Source organism: Microcebus murinus, chromosome 8, assembly GCF_040939455.1.
Source record: "Microcebus murinus isolate Inina chromosome 8, M.murinus_Inina_mat1.0, whole genome shotgun sequence".
In the NCBI taxonomy this organism is placed as follows: Eukaryota; Metazoa; Chordata; class Mammalia; order Primates; family Cheirogaleidae; genus Microcebus; species Microcebus murinus.
The window spans coordinates 49,125,948-49,145,210 of NC_134111.1; the positions used below are offsets into that span (position 1 = coordinate 49,125,948).

Consider the following 19,263-nt stretch of genomic DNA (forward strand, 5'->3'; position numbering starts at 1 on the left):
AGGTCAGGGTATTGACCCCAGAGAATTGAAATTGCCCTTATTTGGGCGAAAAGAGCAAGGGAGTCCCAATTTCCTTGGCTGGGGGAACTGTGTGGCTTGTAAGACAGAGGAGGGTCCATGCTCCCGATATCTCCCTTGGTCTCTTGTGTTACTTCTGACTCCGGTAATGAAACATGGTTGGTTTGTTTTTTAAATAACTAAGCCTGCCATTGGAATGCATCTTTTCATCACCAGAGACATTATTGTATTAATACCATCACTATTACTAACTTTTCTCTTTGCAATACTAGAATTTTACACTGGAATCTGGGGTGTTGTAATTTCCCTGGAAAATAATTCCCTAGACCTCTTTATTTTGTGAAAAATGCAGCACTAGATCTTTGCAAAAGAACTAAAGATCTGGAAAATAAAAGAGCTCTCTTTAGACCCATCACAACAGTGAGCGTATACAAAAGGATAGAATCAGATGCTTTATCCAGTCCCATTTTCCTGGAAATAAGGCCCATGGGTGAGAACAAGAGTCCCTGCACCACACATTCTAAGTCCAGAGAAGGTCCAGGAGTTGTTGCAAGTTACCTCCATCCTCTGACCTTGGGCCACATGAAGGCAAAGAAAGAGCACACTTTTACTACCCCCATGCTAGGGAAAGGACAGAGTTCCCAAAATAATCACTCATGAAATTTGGAGGCAATTATTTTTTTAAAAAGATATTGACACTTGTGTCCCCTAATTGGATGACTGCTTAGCTAGCAATATGTGTAGCCTTTCCCTTCATAGGGAAAAGATAACTGGAGAGTAAGAGATTGTCATGATGGGGAACTGTCCTCCTTTGCATTTTCAGTTCTTCAGAAAAATGGAAGATTCCTTTATGAGCCCACAGCCCCACCACTATCTGAGGATACAGAAAAAATTGAAGGCTACTGTCTCATTAGGAATCAGGTAGCACAGGTCAAAGAGATGCACACATCAGATGAATGCACCGTGCGTATTGAGCTCAGCAGGTCAGCCAGAAGATGTGGCCTAATCTGTCAAGGGGGGTCATGTTACAGTTTGCTAGGACTGCTGTAATAAATTAACATAGACTAGGTGGTTTAAACAATAGACTTTTTTTTCCCTCATAATTCTGGAAGCTAGAAGTCCAAGATCAAGGTGACAGCACGTTTGGTTACTTCTGAGGCCTCTCTCTTAAGCTTGCAGATGGCTATCTTCTCATTATGTCCTCACGTGGTCACCCCTTGGTCTGTATGTATGTTGTCTGTGTCCTACTATCCTCTTCTTATAAGAACACAATCAGATTGGATTAGTTCCCACCCTAATAGCTTCATTTTAACTTAACATGTTTAAAGGCCCTAGCTCCAAATACAGTTACATTCTGAAGTATTGAGGTTAGGGCTTCAACATAGGAATTTTGGAGAGAACACAACTCAGCCCATGACAGATCACTAAGAACTGGGGTAGCTGTTGAGTGTGAGCTTCTTAACTCTGGGGCTTCTGGAGGCTATCACTTTCCTCATAAAGCTCAAGGACCATTCTGACCAGCCAGAAAGGGTCTGCAGCATCACCTAGTCAGGGAAGGAGAGCTCTGTCCTCTCATCCTTTCCTCACTCCCTCACCCATACCCAAGGAGCTAGCCCAGGGATGTGTGTCAGAAAAGAACACCCCAAGCCATGAAAGCCACACATCCAGCCTGAGGGGAGCAGGAGTGGGAAACAAAGCTTCAAGTTGATATGATATTAAGGGTTAAAAATAAACAAGAATGGACCATCAAAACCATAAGTAATATTTAGTAACTGAGAATCTATGAAATGGGGCTGAGAAACAGTTAAGGTGCTGCCATCCTCACAGAAAGCCGGGTGGGAGGAAGTTAGAAAGAAAAGGGAAACTGTTTTTTGCTTATCCTCAGTGAACCGAGATGCCTCAATACACTGATTTCATGCCTAAGATGCAAGCGGAGAACCACAAAGCTTTCTGCAGACATGATCTTGGGAGGCTGGCAGGTTTTATCACTAGCTGGGGATTCATCCCAGCTCCAGCCTGGAGCAGGTGACAATCAGATTCTTATCTCAGGAAAAGGGCAATGACACTGAGAGTCACTTGCGAATAATGGAAATAGCAAATGTTAATTACATGGACTCCTCATCTCCAACAATCTATAAGCTGTGCAATTCAGCGCCTGGGTCCACCCAGCTGTGCAATTCTGTCTCATGTGATCATCTTGTCTGCCTGACAAGATCCTAAGCTCCACGAGAAAAGAAACCAGGTCTTCTGTTTGTTTATATACAGAACTTATCGTTTGTGCTAGTCATATTACTTCACAGCTTCATGCCAACTCTGCTTTCTAGAATTACTTCTACTCCTCACCCCACCCCTCATCACCACACCTTCCATCCCTGCCCCTCCCCCCATGGCCTCCCAAATCTCTTTTTCTTCAAAATTCAGACTTAGCATCAGCTCCTCCAGGAGGTTTCTATCAGGGTTGGGTGAAATTCCTAGCACCACTAGAATATAAGTTCCATGATGACAGGGATGTTGTCCATTTAGTTGGCTCCTCTTTTAGCTCCTAGAAAGGAGCCTGGCACATAGGAGGTGCTCAGGCAGAGGGGGATTTCCTAGTAGTCCTGACAGCACTTGAAGTACATCACAAATGTGGATTGTCCTGTGATTTATGGTTCTGTCTGGAAGCCCACCAGAGCCTGAGATCTATTTTAACAAGTTGTGAAATTCAGAAGAAGTAGCTCCATTAAGAACGCCATATTCCGAATGTAGAGCGACGGGCATGAAGCCTTTATTAGGATTCACACACAGAGGAGTGCAAATGCAATTGTATTTACTTCTGGCATCTGAAACTGATTGCTGGCTGCCTTCCTGTGGTGGAGTGGGTGGGGTGGAGGCTTTCCCTGTACTCGTGACTCAAGTACAGACTGTGCTGGGAAGCCACGTACTCCCTCCACATACTCCCTTAACATCACATCCTGTCTCTGCAATGTGGCTGCTCTGGGGGCTCCACCCATCCCTCCCCCACCACACTGACCCTGGGTGGATATGTGAGTTCATGTCCCACCTTACTGCGACAGCCTGCTGGGAGGACCAGTGGGGAGGCCTCTGCTGCATCTGTAAGATTCCGTGACTTCCTCTGCTCTGGAACATGCTAGAGGAGGTGGCACAGGGTCTTGGCATCAGCTGGAGAGCCCCAGGAGAAATTTCACACATTCCTGGCTCTTCTCCTGTTAATAGTTTTCCGCCCTTGTCTAGAAGAGTCTGATTTTCTTTGTAAAGCTTGTTGAGAGAAAAATGTGTGTGTGGTGATGGTTGTGGAGTCAAAGAGCATCTCTTGAAATTCTTGTTGCTTTTTTCCCCATGCCTGAAAGGCTTTAGGTTTTGAATTTGTTTTCTCAAATTGCTATTTTCTTTTTGTTCAAATGTAAGCAGCTTAAGTGTTTCTTTCCTTTTTAAAATTCTGCCTGCAGTTTCTTCTAGCCTATCAGCTATGGTGGAATAAAGAGTCCTAGGCTGTAAGTCAAGAGACAGGTTGTGTGCTACCTGAACTGTGCTTTGCCTCTGGCAGGTTTGATTAAGAGCTCTGACCAGTTTCCACATCTGCAAAGTGAGGGATTTGCAATAAGAAGAGTCTCCAGATTAGATGGGACCTTAAGGTCGAACAGACCAACCCCTAAAAATGTCTAGCCCAAATGTTCAGTCTTGAGTTGCTCCGGTTTGAAAGTTCTCACTTGGCTCTCTTTAGAGAACCTTATAGGACAGTCCTATCCAGTGTAATACAAAATGTTCTATTAGCCACATTTTTTTATTAGTTACATTTTAAAAAGTAAAAATTAGGAGGTGAAATTAATTTTAATAATGTATTCTCTTTAACTCATATATCAAAAATATTATCAGTTAACATGTAATTAATACAAAAATTATTGAAATATTTTAATTTTCTTATGCTTAGTCTTCAAAATCTGGTATGTGTACTTCTGGCACATCTCAATTAGACTAGCCACATTTCATGTGCTCAGTAGCTGTCATATTGAATAGTGTGGCTACAGAGAATTGCTGTCCTAGCCACAGAAGTGCCTCATTCCTGCCCTAAGAGAAATAAAAAATGCCAAGAAGCCCCTCTTGTTGGTCCTCCCAAAGAAAATAAAGTTAGGTGAAACAGGACAGAATGGCGGTATAGATTCATCTCTTCATAAAATATTTTATTGTGTATAGACTTGACTTGAGACTGTCTGCCAATGTGTAAGAGAAGTTATTGTTCTGGATTTGCAGAGATGGAAATGTTTCATATTATTAGTATTGAGCAACGTTTTCATGAAACACTAGGTTTGTGGAATGTGAAGAAGTGTGAGCTGAATAAGAGATTTCCATGGTCAAAAAGTGTGGGGAATATTGATTAGAAAAATCCAACAGGTATCTCTACTGTAGAAATGCCAAGGACTTCTGAAACTAGTAAGATCCTTTTGTAAAAAGCACCTTAAGAGTCAAGAATTATGTAGGACCCACTAGGGCAATGCTGATCAGAGGATTTTCTCCCTGAGTCTGTCTTTTTCAGGGCACCTTTCCAGTGTGGGTCTTAAATCCATTTCCGAAAGTTCCTCCTGCTATCCTAGCTCTAGGAGTCCTGTTGTTGCTAAGTACCCGAAAAAGAAAAACTAAAAGAAACTTCAATACTGAGTTGTGATAATGACTCTAATATTGAAGAAGTTAGTATCTGTTGTGAATCAGATTCATTATCTTTCTCTAACACATTTTAGTAGTTCTTTCATAGCTTTTAAATAAGGCAATGAATGTACATTTTATTAAGTGGCAGTTCAATTTAGAGCCATTTTGTTTTATTTCTTTAATGATCCTGTCAAGTATAGCAAATATAGTAGCTCTGATTTTTCAAATGATCAGAATATAAGAAAAATAAATTCTCCTGCTTTCTGCCAGCATCTTTCTCACTGATAGAAAAGGAAAAAGGTTCCCATTTAAGATTAAAGGTTCTATACTTTTATTTCCATATTTATTTCATATTTCAATAGCTCATATTGGAGAAAAAGTCTCAAAGCCATTTACAGTTTATTAATTCATCCCTCTATTAAATTTCTTTATAATGGGGCTTTTGGGTCATTTCCTTCCCTTAGTAAAAGATACCTCCTGGCTCTTTAAATCAAACAAATGTGAAACAAAGCCATTATAATTATCATCTCTCTACTTTAGAGATGGATCAAAACTTAACATTTTTCCCCCCAGGAATTTAGGTCATGTTAATAGGAACTGTACTTTTCTCTTCAGAACACAAGACCAGCTTCTAACAGTCTGGTCCATATGTTAGAAGCATATAAAGTTAATCGTTTTGCTTTGGTGCCAACGTGTTGTGTGAGAAGAGAAGCTGTAAACCACAGCTGTATGGAGTAACAATTGCAAACTTTACTGACTCGCACATGTGAGACATCAGTCAACTAAATTAAATGTTGTTTAACTGAACTTAAGAGTTGGAGGTTGGGAGAGAGGACTGCTACAATTTTATTAAGGTTTGAATTTAGTAGAGTGGTTCCATTCTTTGCATTTCACAAAGGTAATTTAAGTTATACAAAAACCAAATCAACTGTTTCCAAATGATTAGGTTTGGCTTAGCCATAACAATAGTGATGCTGGGTAATCAAAGGACCTTTGTCCAGTTGACCTGGTTTGGTGTGTAAATAACCAAAGAAATCCAGACATCATCTAAAATCAATTGGGCTCAACCAATTTGACCAGGCAGCAATCCCATCAACTACTCAGTGGTCTTCCTTGAATAAGATCAGAATCCATGAAATGACCACGATGTAATTAGTGCATCCTGATGGGCTCTCTCAGTGTTACTGCTTAGTCCTCTGACCCTGGGCAAGAGACTTGAATACTCTTTGCTTCAGTTTTCTTTCTGTATGGAGTGGTGACTCACTTTAAGCCCTTATTATAGCACAATATCTACTATATTGTAAACTCTCAATAAATGTTAGTAGTTAAGTGTTGTTAACTCTTTTCTGAGCTGGAACAGAGTGAAAAATATGGGGCAAAAAAAGTGGATTTTTACATGTACTTCCTTAATCTTCAATGGATTTTTTTTTAATGAAATAGTCAATAACATTGTACCCTACTATGGGTTAGTTCTCTCTCTCTGTTTCGAGTTTGAGATTTCTGTGTTTTAAGAATAATACCTTAAGAAGATAAACAAGAAAGAATAAAATAAATCCCCAAACCTTAAATCCTAAATTTATTTACTTTCTTTCCTAGTCATCCAACCCAACATTTAGTGGGGCTCTAGGCAATAGAAAATTGGATAGTCTGTAAAACTCTGATTCACTGAAACCCCTTAATTGATGGCATTTTTGTAAATCTCACGATACATGCTGAACCCCATGAATATGTACAACTATTGTGTCAATTATAAATTAAAAATAAATTTAAAAATATATATGTGTGTAGATATGCTGAAGAGATTGTCACTAAGCTGAACCAAATGATTTAGCTTAAACTATTAATAAAATTTGTTGGCCAACTGGTACCTCTAGAGGTTCCATGGGACTCCAGTCAAATCTCCTGCAGCATCAACATCTGCATCTTCACTCACCACTGAAACTAAGTTAGTTGTAAATTTAACAGTAACATATTATATTCCCTAAGCTCAGTAAACATTCATTCAGCCCCATGGATGATGAAACCAAGATACTAAAGGCAAGTAAGTCACTCAAGCCCTCCTAACAAGTAGGTGGCAAAACTAAGACAAACTCCCGGCAGTTTGACCCCAGAACTCACATTCTTAACCACTGTTACTCTGAAATCCAGGCATCCAATAGCTTGTGCAGACAGTCTGAAATATGAAAAGATCATGACATGGCCATGGTACGTGAGGTGAGCTGGGGCCTGCTCCTAGAGGGCTTTGGATTTCATGCCAAAATTTGGTGCCACACAATTTGTTCATTTATTCATTCATTCACAAATAATTATTGAATACTTACTATCTGCTAGGTATATTGTGGTAAGCACTAGGTATATGTTGGTAAATAGAATAGATTTAGTGTCTGCCCTCATGCAGCTCAGAATCCAATGGGGATTCACAGGCACACTGTTAATTATTAATCGATTCATGGGTACCTTTCAGTGTTGCATCATTAATAAATATCTCTGGCTTTGGTGAGACATTCTCTAGAAATATTTAAACCATAAATCTCTTTCATTCAGTTTTATTATTCATCCATAGTGCTATACAAACTCTGTAAAATGGTTCACAGTTAATTGCTTATCTCCTCAGGATAATGAGCCATAAGTGTTCTTGGATGGCTGAAAGAAAAATCTGTGATACTGAAGTGTGCCAAGAGATGGTAGATATAGTCCATTTCTAGGAGGCAAGAGTAGACACATTCTAAAATTTTGTTCTCATGCATTGTAATATGTTCAATATACTTTTTTTCTTGTCTCTATCTAACGGCATAGACAAAGGATACTTTACAAGTCTTACAGGTGATAAGGAAATATTTTTTAAACTAATCAATGGGAATAGACATAGATACTTGGTGTCTGGCTTCACACAGCTTGTAACCTCTGTAAGGAATTAAGTCATTTCTAAAGATTAATACTAATATAATATAGCATATTTGCATTAACTTGAAAAGACTCAGAGACAAGTGTACTCACTAGCTGCAGCCTCTAGAATTAGTATAGAGCTGTGATGCTTGTAGAGTTCCTTCATCAGATAAATAATCTTTCTTGGCCTTTATTCTCAATAGGTTCTATTCTTTTATAAAAAAATTGATCTGTAGCATAAGACTAATTTAGAAAGTTTTTTAAATCAATCAGTTATTTTGGATACAGTATAACAGTTCCATAGAGTTAAGATCTCAAAAAACAATGACTGTACTTAATAAATAAGTTATATTAACTTTATTTTTCAACACGCTATGACACATATAAGGTTCAGTAGCCTTTCTGGGTACTGGCATTTTATGAATTGGAGATACACATGCACGCACACACACACATAAATAAGTGTGTGTGCATAGGTGTCCAGAAACCTTATGGCAGTGTAACTTAGATATGAATAATGCTGGCCAATTAGGCATGTTGCAAGTTTTGTTTACTACAGAATACTGCCTTTCTCAGTGTGCCTTTCCTTATTTCTGGATTCTCAAGTTATTATAGTTTTTCTTAAGGATATGCATATGGGTATTCATACTAAGTCCTTTCATGAAGGAACTAGTGATAGGGAATAGTCATTCCTTGAAATAAAGCAAAAATAATTGGTAAATGTGAAAGTTAGACTTGGATGCCTGCAGATCAAAAGCTAACCTTGAGTGCTTTTAGAGACCCAGTAGAAAGAAGGTTCATATAAGTGATGATTGCCTTCACATTATCACCCAATTTTTCAAAATGTCTGGTATTTGCCAATATGCAAGGTGAAAGGAGCATGATTTTTACTAGGAGAATAGATATATTGAAGATGAGCAACTTGAATTCATTAATCTTAAGAACATTGCTGAGAGGAAGCAAAAAACTATACTTCTGTCCTCTCCCTCATGTGCTAAGGAACAAGATTGATATAAAAATTAGAGAATTGAATAAGCTCACTTTAGCAAAGCTCACAATACCAAAGTGAAGGAGGAGGAATAATTGAAGAGACCATAGCAACAGAGCCATCGCTGTTGCTCATGGTCAGCTCTGAAGTGAGCACTGGCAAATTAAATATCTCAGTAAAACTGTCATCTAAGCTTCCTCCATTTATCTAAGCCATGTGATCATCAAAACCTCCTCCCCCTTCTATTGCCTACCAAACTAACAGTATTTGCCAGTATATTGCTGAGGATTTTTGCATCTGTATTCATCAGGGATATTGGCCTACAGTTTTCTTTTTTTGTTGCGTCCTTGTCTGGTTTTGTTATCAGGATAATGCTGGCCTCATAGAATGAGTTTGGAAGTATTTTCTCTTTTTCGTATTTTTGGAAGAGTTTGAGTAGGATTGGTATTAATTCTTCTTTAAATGTTTGGTAGAGTTCAGCGTGCGTGAATCCATCAGGTCCTGGGATTTTCTTTCATGGGAGACTTTTAAATTACAGCTTCAATCTCATTACTTGTCATCAGTTTGTTGAGGTTTTCTATTTCTTCATGGTACAACCTTGGTAGGTTTGTATGTGTCCAGGAATTTATCCATTTCTTCTAGATTTTCCTATTTCTTGACGCACAGTTGTTCATAATAGTCTCTAATGATTCTTTGTGTTTCTGAGGTCTCAGTTGTTATATCTCCTTTTTCATTTCTGATTTTATTAATTTGGGTCTTCGTTCTTTTTTTCTTAGCTATTTTATCTAAAGATTTGTTGATTTTGTCTATCTTTTCAAAAAAGTCAACTTTTTGTTTTGTTGATCTTTTGTATTTTTTAGTCTCAATTTCATTTCTCCTCTGATCTTCGTTATTTCTTTCCTTCTGCTACTTTTGGGTTTGGTTTCTTCTTGCCTTTTTAGTTCCTTGAGGTGCATCATTAGGTTGTTTATTTAAAATCTTTTTACTTTTTTGGTATAGGCATTTATTGCTATAAAATTCCTTCTTAATACTGCTTTTTCCGCATTTCATAATACAATTTCAAATACAATTTGCTATATTGTATTTCTATTTTCATTTGTTTCAAGAAATTTTTAAATTTCTCTCTTAATTCTTCATTGATCCATTGTTCATTCAGTAGCATATTGTTTAATTTTCATGTGTTTGTGTATTTTCCAAGTTTCCTCATGCTATTATCTTCTTTCATTATCCATTCAGCCACTCTATGCATTTTAATTGGAGAATTGGAAATATTTACATTCGGTGTTATTATTGATAAGTAAGGACTTACTACCGCCATTTTGTTGCCGGTTTTCTGGTTGTTTTGAGACTCCTCTCTTTCTTCTTTTGTTAATGTCCTGCTTTGTGGTTTAGTGATTCTCTCTAGCAGTATGTTTTAATTTTTGCTTTTTATTTTTAGTGATTCTATTGTAAGTTTTTATGCTGTGATTACTGTGAGGTCTTATAGGTATAACAAGTTATTTTATTTTATTTTTTTATTTATTTTATTTTTTATTTCAGCATATTATGGAGATACAAATGTTAAGGTTATGTACATTGTCCTTGCCTTCCCTCCCCCCTCGAGTCAGAGTTTCAAGCATGTCCATCCCCCAGATGGTACACATAACATAGCACTCACTATGTATGTAAATACCCATCCCCTCCCCCTACCTGCGTGACACCCAATAAATTTTTTTTTTTTAACATTTTGGTTACATTTTATATCTTTGCCTCTCCCTAGCAAGGGTTAGAGGTATGCCCTTCCCCTCCACAATGCTCACCATATCCCTCAGATGTGGTTCCACCCCTGACCCCCCAAATCCCTGGTGAACACTACCACCCTTTAAGCACCATAGTGTTAATCAGTCAGTACCAATCTGATGATGAGTACATGTGGAGCCCATTATTCTGATCTTGTATCACCTCACTTTGGATAATGGGCATAAGCTTAATCCAGGATAATATAAGCGGTGGTAGCTTGCTGTTGTTTCTTAGAATTGAGTAATATTCCATTGTAAACATATACCAAATTTTAATAATCCACTCATGAGTTGACGGAATCTTGGGCTGTTTCCATGTCCTTGCAATAGTGAATTGTGCTGCCATAAACATTTGGGTGCAGATGTCTTTATAATAGAATGTCTTATGCTCTTTTGGGTAGATGCCCAACAATGCTATTGCTGGGTCAAATGGTATTTCTATTTCTAGCTATTTGAGGTATCTCCAAATTCTTTTCCACAAAGGTTGCACTAATTTGCAGTCCCACCAGCAGTATAAGAGTGTTCCTGTCTCTCCACATCCTTGCCAGCATTTGTTGTTTTGGGATTTCTTGATGCAGGCCAATCTCACTGGGTTTAGGTGATATCTCATTGTGGTTTTGATTTGCGTTTCTCTAATGATTAGAGATTTTGAGCATTTTTGTATATGTTTGCAGGCCATTATTCTGTCTTCTTTGGAAAAGTTTCTGTTCATTTCTGTTGCCCATTTCTTGATGGGGTTGTTTGATTTTTTTCTGGTTAATTCTTTTGAGTTCTAGGTAGATTCTTGTTATCTATCAGACCTTTATCGGAAGTGTAGAGAGCAAATATTTTCTCCCATTTTGTAGGTTGTCTATTTGCTCTAATGATAGTTTCCTTGGCTGTGCAGAAGCTTTTTAATTTGGTCAGATCCCATTTGTTTATTTTTGTTGCTGTGGTGATTGCTTTGGGGGTCTTCTTCAAGAATTCTTTGCCTAGGCCAATGTCTGAAAGGGTTTTCCCAACATCTTCTTCTAGGATTGTTAAGGTTTCATGCCTTAGGTTTAAATCTGTTATCCATCTTGAGTGAATTTTTGTGAGAGGTGAAAGGTAGGGATCCTGATTCATTCTTCTGCATGTAGCTATCCAGTTTTCCCAGCTCCATTTATTGAAGAGAGATTCTTTTCTCCGTTGTATATTTTTGTCTGCTTTATCAAAGATTAGGTTACCGTATGCAGATGATTTCATCTCTGGAATCTCAGTCCTATTCCAAATATCAATGCTTCTGTTCTTGTGCCAGTCCCAGGCTGATTTAATTATTATTGCTTTATAGTACAGCTTGAAGTCAGGAAGACTGATGCCTCCCAGTTTGTTCTTTTTACTTAAGATTGCTTTAGCTATACGAGGTTTTTTCTGGTTCCATACAAAGTGAAGAATTATTTTTTCTACATCTGTAAAGAATGATGGTGGTACTTTGATGGGGATTGCATATATTCTGTAGATGACTTTAGGTAATATTGACATTTTAACAATATTGGTTCTACTAATCCATGAACAAGGTAGACTTTTCCATCTGTTTACATCTTCTGTAATTTCTTTCTTTAGTGTTTTGTAGTTCTCCTTGTGTAAGTCTTTTGTATCTTTCATTAAATATATTTCTAGATATTTAATTTTCTTTAGGGCTATAGTAAAAGGTATTGGATTTTTGATTTGAGTTTTGGCTTGACAGTTCTTGGTATATATGAATGACTCTGATTTATGTATATTGATTTTGTAACCTGAGACTTTACCAAATTCATTTATAAAATCTAGGAGTCTCTTGAACGAATCCATGGGGTTTTCTAGGTATAATATCATATCATCGGCAAAGACCGAGAGTTTGATCTCATCTGCACTCACTTGAATGCCCTTAATATCCCTCTTTTGCCTGATTGCTATAGCTAGGACTTTGAGCACTATGTTGAATAGAAGAGGAGATAGTGGGCATCCTTGTCTAGTTCCAGTTTGAAGTGGGAATGGTTTCAATTTTTCCCTATTCAGTATGATATTGGCTATGGGTTTGTCATAAATGGATTTGACAATTTTAAGATATGAGCCACCTATGCCTATTTTATTAAGATTTTTTATCCTAAAGGTGTGTTGGACTTTGTCAAATGCTTTTTCTTAACAAGTTATTTTAAAGAGACAACTTAGGCCGGGCGCGGTGGCTCATGCTTGTAATCCTAGCACTCTGGGAGGCCGAGGCGGGCGGATTGCTCAAGGTCAGGAGTTCAAAACCAGCCTGAGCGAGACCCCGTCTCTACTATAAAAATAGAAAGAAATCAATTGGCCAACTAATATATATATATAAAAAAAAATTAGCCGGGCATGGTGGCTCGTGCCTGTAGTCCCAGCAACTCGGGAGGCTGAGGCAGTAGGATTGCTTGAGCCCAGGAGTTTGAGGTTGCTGTGAGCTAGGCTGACGCCACGGCACTCACACTAGCCTAGGCAAGAAAGCGAGACTCTGTCTCAAAAAAAAAAAAAAAAAAAAAAAAAGAGACAACTTAGAACACAAATAAAAGAATAGAAACAAACAAAGGCAAAAACACACACAAAAAAATTTCACAGTTTAACTTCACCCCACTCCCATTTTGACTTTTCTTTTTTTTTTTATTTCAGCATATTATGGGGGTACAGATTTTAAGGTTTCAATAAATGCCCATTCCCCCCTCCCCCCACAAGTCTGAGTCTCCAGCATGACCATCCCCCAGATGGTGCACATCTCACTCATTATGTATGTATATACCCGCCCCCTCCCCCCTCCCATCTGCCCAATACCCTATTACTGTAGTACCTATGTGTCCACTTAGGTGCTGCTCAGTTAATACCAGTTTGCTGGTGAGTCCATTTTGACTTTTAGTTGTCTTCATTTACCGTGTTTCCCTGAAAATAAGACAGGGTCTTATACTTATTTTTCCTCAAGAAGACACCCTAGGACTTATTTTCAGGGGATGTGTTATTTTTTTTTTTATGGTACAACAATCTACATTTATTCATCTTCTTCTTCTGGAAAATCATCTTCTTCTGGAAAATCATCATAACTCTCCAAATCCCAAAGTCCATTCTGAATTTCTTGCGACTCTATTTCCTTTAGAACCATTGGCCCCAATCTCTCATGTCGAGCAATAGAGCTCTCATGGTGCAGATGAGGAGGGCTGCTTGTCTTCTTTACCACTCCTCGACGAAATGCATGGGTTGTCTTATTTTCAGGGTATGGCTTATATTGCACAAATGCTTAGAAATCCTGTGAGGGCTTATTTTATGGGTAGGTCTTATTTTCAGGGAAACATGGTACATATTTTTATATTACCTATTTCTTAACAGGTTGCTGAAAATATTGTTTTTGATAGATTTGTCTTTTGAGTTTCATACTAGTTATGAATGGATTGCACACCACAAATACATTAATAGAGTATTCTGAGTTTGTCCATGTATTTAATTTTTTGTAGTTTGAAAACTTCTTTTGCACGTTAGTGTTTTATTTCTTCCAGATTGAAGAACTTCCTTTAGCACTTTTTGAAAGATGGGTCTGGTGGTTGTGAATTCTCTAACCTTTTGCTTTTCTAGGAAAGACTTTATCTCGACTTAATAGTCAAATGATAATTTTGCTGAATACAATATTCTTGGATAGCAGTTTTTTTCCTTTGAGCACTTTGAAAATGTCATTCCATTCCCCCCAACATCTATGATTTCTGTTGAGAAGTCTATTGCTAGACAAACTAGAGCTCCTTTATATGTTGTTTGCTTCTTTTCTCTTGCTGCTTTTAGGATCCTCTCTTTTTCCTTGACTTTTGAGAATTTGACTATTATATGCCTTGGGGTATTCTCATTTCCTTTGAATCTATTTTGTGTTCTAAGACCTTCATGTACCTAGATATTTATACCTTTCTCAAATTTTGGAAAGTTTTCTGTTATTATTTCTTTAAATAAGTTTTTTACCCCTTGCTCTTGCTCAGCTCCCAATAACACTTAGATTTGATCTTCTGGGATAATTTTCTATATATCATAGGCAGTTTTCATTTCTTTTCATTCTTTTTTTTTTTTTTTTTCCTTCTCTGACTTTGTATTTTCAAATATCTGGTCTTCGAGCTCACTTCCTCTTCCTTTGCTTGGTTCATTCTGCTGTTGAGATCCTCTAAAGAGTCCGTCAGGTTGGCAAATGTATTTCTCGGTTCCAAGATTTCTGTTTGGTTTATTTTTTATTATTTCAATCTCCTTGTTAAATTTATCTGATAAATTTATGAATTGCTTTTCTGTGTTATCTTGGAGATCGCTGAATTTCTTTAAAACTGCTATTTTGAATTCTTGCTTAGAGAGCTCACAATTGCTATTTTGTTAGAGTCAGTCATTGGATTTTTGCTGTGTTCTTGTGGGGAGGTAAACAGTTCCCTGTTTGCTGTTGTTTCCTGTGGGTATATGTCTGTGTCTTTGCATGAAAGGATTATTTATTCTGGTTTTCTCTGTCTGGTTTGTTTGGGGGTTTTTTTGGTTATGTTTTTGTTTTCTGAGACAGGGTTTTGCTCTGTCACACAGGCTAGAGTACAGTGAGGTGATCATGGTTCACTGCAGCCTTGAACTGCTGGGCTCAAGCAATCCTGTTGCCTCAGCCTCCCAAACAGGGAAGACTGTAGCTAGGACTACAGGCATGTACCACCATGCCCAGCTATTTTTTAGTTTTTATAGATATGGGGGTCTCACCAAATTGCCCAGGCTGATCTTAAACTCCTGGCCTCAAGTGATCTTCTCACCTTGGCCTCCCAAAGTGGTGTTGGGATTAATTATAGGTGGGAGCCACCATACCCGGTTTTTTTTTTTTTTTTTTGAGACAGGGTCCCACTGTGTCATCCAGGCTGAAGTATAGTGGTGTGGTCATAGCTCACTCTAGCCTCAAACTCCTAGGCTCAAATGATCCTCTTGCCTCAGCCTCCTGAGTTGCTAGAACTATAGGTGTGTGCCACCATGCTCAGCTAATTTTTTAATTATTATTTTTTTGTAGGAACAGGGCCTTTGCTATGTTGCCGAGGCTGGTCTCAAACTCCAGGCCTCAAGTGATCCTTCCACCTTGGTCTCCCAAAGTGCTTGCAGATGTCGACCACCATACCCAACTTGTTTTGGTTTTTATTGAATATATTTGTTTAGCAAATCTGTGATGCTAGGTCACTGCCTCCTTTTCTGCTCTAGGTGGTGCCTTAAGCCTAGGTTTGCCTTGGCCCTAGTAAATGGTTGGAGCACTACTTATCCCAAATGGGGGAGGTCTCAAAGGGGTTATACCAGTAGTGTGGGAAAGCTGGCTATGGGTTTGTGCCAGGGGACCTGCTGAACATACCTCCTACAGCAGGGAGCTGCTGAACAGCTGCTCTGATTTGACATCTCCTTTGAGTTACAAAGCAGTTTCCAGGGCTGGGGATAGAAGTTTCACTTCTCTCCTTGATCTCCGCCTGTCCTCAGGGATATTTCTCCCTTCAGGCAGTCATGATGTTTCCTGTGGGTTAAGGGAAAACCAGTCACCTGCCAGGGAACTCAAGAAGGTGGGAAAGCTGGTTGACCACCTCAATTTCACTTTCTCCTATGTAGAAACTGTGAGTTGGGGTAGCTTTTCTGCATGGTTGGTGCTGGGCAGAATGAGGGAAGGGGTATTGTGGATGTGGAAATCTGATTCTTCTACCATTTACTCAGCATTTTTCTACTTCTCTGTGGCTCTGGGAACTGTCTCGTCCCCATACTTGAACTCTGAGTTGTTGCTGGTGAAAATCTCTAAGTTGTGTATTTGTTTTTTGGTTTTCAGTTGAGGGGAGAGAATCCAGCTTGCCTCTATGCTGTCATTTTGGTTTTTTATGTTTTTGGGTTTTTTTTTTTTTTTTTTTTTTTTTTGAGACAGAGTCTCACTCTCTTGCCCAGGCTAGAGTGCTGTGGCATCAGCCTAGCTCACAGCAACCTCAAACTCCTGTACTCAAGCAATCATACTGCCTCAGGCTCCTGAGTAGCTGGGACTACAGGCATGCGCCACCATGCCCGGCTAATTTTTTCTGTATATTTTTAGTTGTCCAGCTAATTTCTTTCTATTTTTTAGTAGAGACTGGGTCTTGCTCTTGCTCAGGCTGGTCTTGAACTCCTGAGCTCAAAAGATCCACCCACCTCGGCCTCCCAGAGTGCTAGGATTATAGGCATACGCTACCGCATATGCTGTCATTTTGGAACCAGAAGTTCCAGGACAACTGTATTTCATTAATCTCTGTAAGACCCATAGAAGGCCTTTAATGTATTATTTCAAAATATGAATAACTTCAGCATTATTAAATGAATGTTCCCCCCTGCTTTAATACTATCCCTCTTACCTGGACACTAGATAATGTATAGGTACTCAACATTCCCATCAGTAGAATCATTCCATACAAATTTTGTTTCTAGAAGCTTTCCATGCCATACAAACATCTCACCTAAGTAAAGTAATATATTTACCTATCCATTAACAAATTATACCTGGATTAACTGTCACAGGAGAATAGTGCTCTGAAGGTTTAGAACAAAGACAAAAAGAGGTTTGATGGGTAGGAGCAGGAAGGTGTGTACTGCATTCAAGGGTGGGACAAATAAGTAGGAGGAATTTGTTGTTGGGGTAGGGATGTTGGGGTAGCCATGTTGTACCTTCAGAAGTGAAAATAGGGAAGTAAAAAAGGGCGTGGGAAACTTGAATACATCCTTTGCCTGAATTGTGATTTTACCCAGGACTTGCCCTAGTTGGACAGAAAACCACTGTGCTGTGTGTGGAGTTTGCTCTGAGATTGGAATAAACCATTCTCACACCTCAGTGACACATGCGTGCTGACGGACAGGTGTATGTGGGTTTTTTGTTTTTTGTTTTATTGGGTCAGGTCCTCTTAGGTAGTTGTTGGGTAAATGTCAACAGTTTAGGCTGGCTAGTATTTTGTGAAAACATACCATGTCATGTGTCAGCCATGTTATTTCCAAGCAAACTCCACCCAAAAATATATGGAGGAGTTTTCTACATCTTGCTTTAATTTTGGAAATTTTTGTCATTAAGACAGACTAAACTAGCAACTTCTACCAATGTGGTAATAAAATTCAGGAAACTGAGAGCAATTCCACCAGTGACTATGTTAGGAAAGGGAAGCCTTGTTAGCTACTTGAAGTAGTCTAGGATTCGGGACAGTTGTCTGCTAGGCTGACATCCTGTTTATGAGTTTTAAACCTTAAGGAGTAGGAAGAGAGTTACTATTTTTTCCCTAGCACTACAATTTGAGATCTCTGGGTCACAAATCTTTAAAGCTGTAGTTTACATTCTAAATAAAAATTAAGCAGATCAGTGAAAAAATTGATTTGGCTTCCTTCAAGCAGAGTCTAGAGATGTTAATTATCTGGAAATTCCTTAAAATAACAGACAATTGCCAATTAAAAGTCAATACAGAAATTCGGAAGGGATTTCTCTTGGGCTTTGAATTTCTCACATGCATGATAAGGGCAATGTTGTGTATTCATAAAGAGAGTGAATTTGTTATCTGTGCTTATCTTTTTCAATAAAAAAGATAGGAGAACAGGTTGGTCTCTTATTCTTGATTTCTTCACTCCACAAAACTACAACCCTTTCTATATATAGTCATGCACAAGATAAGGACATTTCAGTCAATGACAGACCACATAAATGACTGTGGTCTCATAGATTATAATGGAACTGAAAAGTTCCTATTGCCTAGGGATGTCACAGCCTTTGTAATGCATTGACTCATGTGTTTGTGGTGAGGCTGGTCTAAGCAAATCTACTGTGTTGCCAGTTGTATAAAAATATAGTACATACAATTATGGATAGTACATAATTCTGGATAATGATAATAAATGACTATGTTACTGGTTTATATATTTAGTATACCGTATTTTTATTGTTATTTTAATATGTACTCCTAATTATTAAAAAACACAAAGTTAACTATAAACAGCCTCAAGCAGGGCCTTCAGGATATATTCCAGAAGAAGCAATTATTATCATAGGAAATGACAGCTCCATGTGTTATTGTCCCTACAGACCTTCCAGTGGCACAAGGTATGGAGGTAGAAGACAATGATATTGATGATCCTAGCTCTGTGTAGGCCTAGGCTAAAGTGTGTGTTTGTGTCTCAGTTTTTAACAGAAATTGTTTAAAAAGTAAAAAAGAAAAAATTTTTAAAAATTAAAAACATATAAAATAAGGATATAAAGAAAGAAAATATTTTTGTACAGCTATACAATGTGTTTGTATTATTACAAAAGAGCCAAAAAGTTTTTAAAAATTTAAAACTTTATCAAATAAAAAAGTTACAGTAAGCTAAGGTTAATTATTTAAAAAAGAAAATATTTAAAAATAAATTTAGTGTAGCCTAACTCTACAGTGTTTATAAAGTCTGCAGTAGTGTACAGTAATGTCCTAGGCCTTCACATTCACTCACCACTCACTCACTAACTCACCGAGAGCAACTTCCAGCCCTATATGCTCCATTCATGATAAATGCTTTATACAGGTATACCATTTTTTATCGTTTATACCATATTTTACTGTATCTTTTCTATGTTTAGATATGTATAGATACACAAATACCATTGTGTCACAATTGCCTACAGTATTCAGTACAGTAACATGTTGTACAGGTTTGTAGCCTAAGAAGCAGTAGGCTATACCATATAGCCTAGGTGTTGTCAACCTAAAGAAAAAGATACTAGACAAAATTATCTCTAAATATCTTGAGTTTATTTGGGAATAGAAATAAGGATTATAATCTGGAATACATGAAATGGCAAGCCACTAGTGCACTGGGTGAGGGAAGTTTTTATTAGCAAAAAGAGATTTATATAAGCTGCTTAGAAACAGAGTTCATTGCTTCCAGAAGTTCAAAGCCAGAGTTGTCAGTTAATTGGTGGAGATGCTATTAACTGGGCAAGTGTTC

The 19,263-nt window shown here is 38.0% G+C and overlaps 1 protein-coding gene across 1 annotated transcript in view; it reads left to right on the plus strand.

The window, feature by feature from the left end:
* MYO3B (myosin IIIB) overlaps window positions 1-19,263 on the plus strand; it is a 183,150-nt gene that overhangs the window by 31,327 nt on the left and 132,560 nt on the right. The window contains exons 14-16 of the mRNA XM_076005394.1: window positions 5,561-5,592; window positions 7,855-7,878; window positions 15,486-15,513. Coding sequence (XP_075861509.1) covers window positions 5,561-5,592; window positions 7,855-7,878; window positions 15,486-15,513 — 84 coding nt within the window. The remainder of the gene's footprint in view (window positions 1-5,560; window positions 5,593-7,854; window positions 7,879-15,485; window positions 15,514-19,263) is intronic.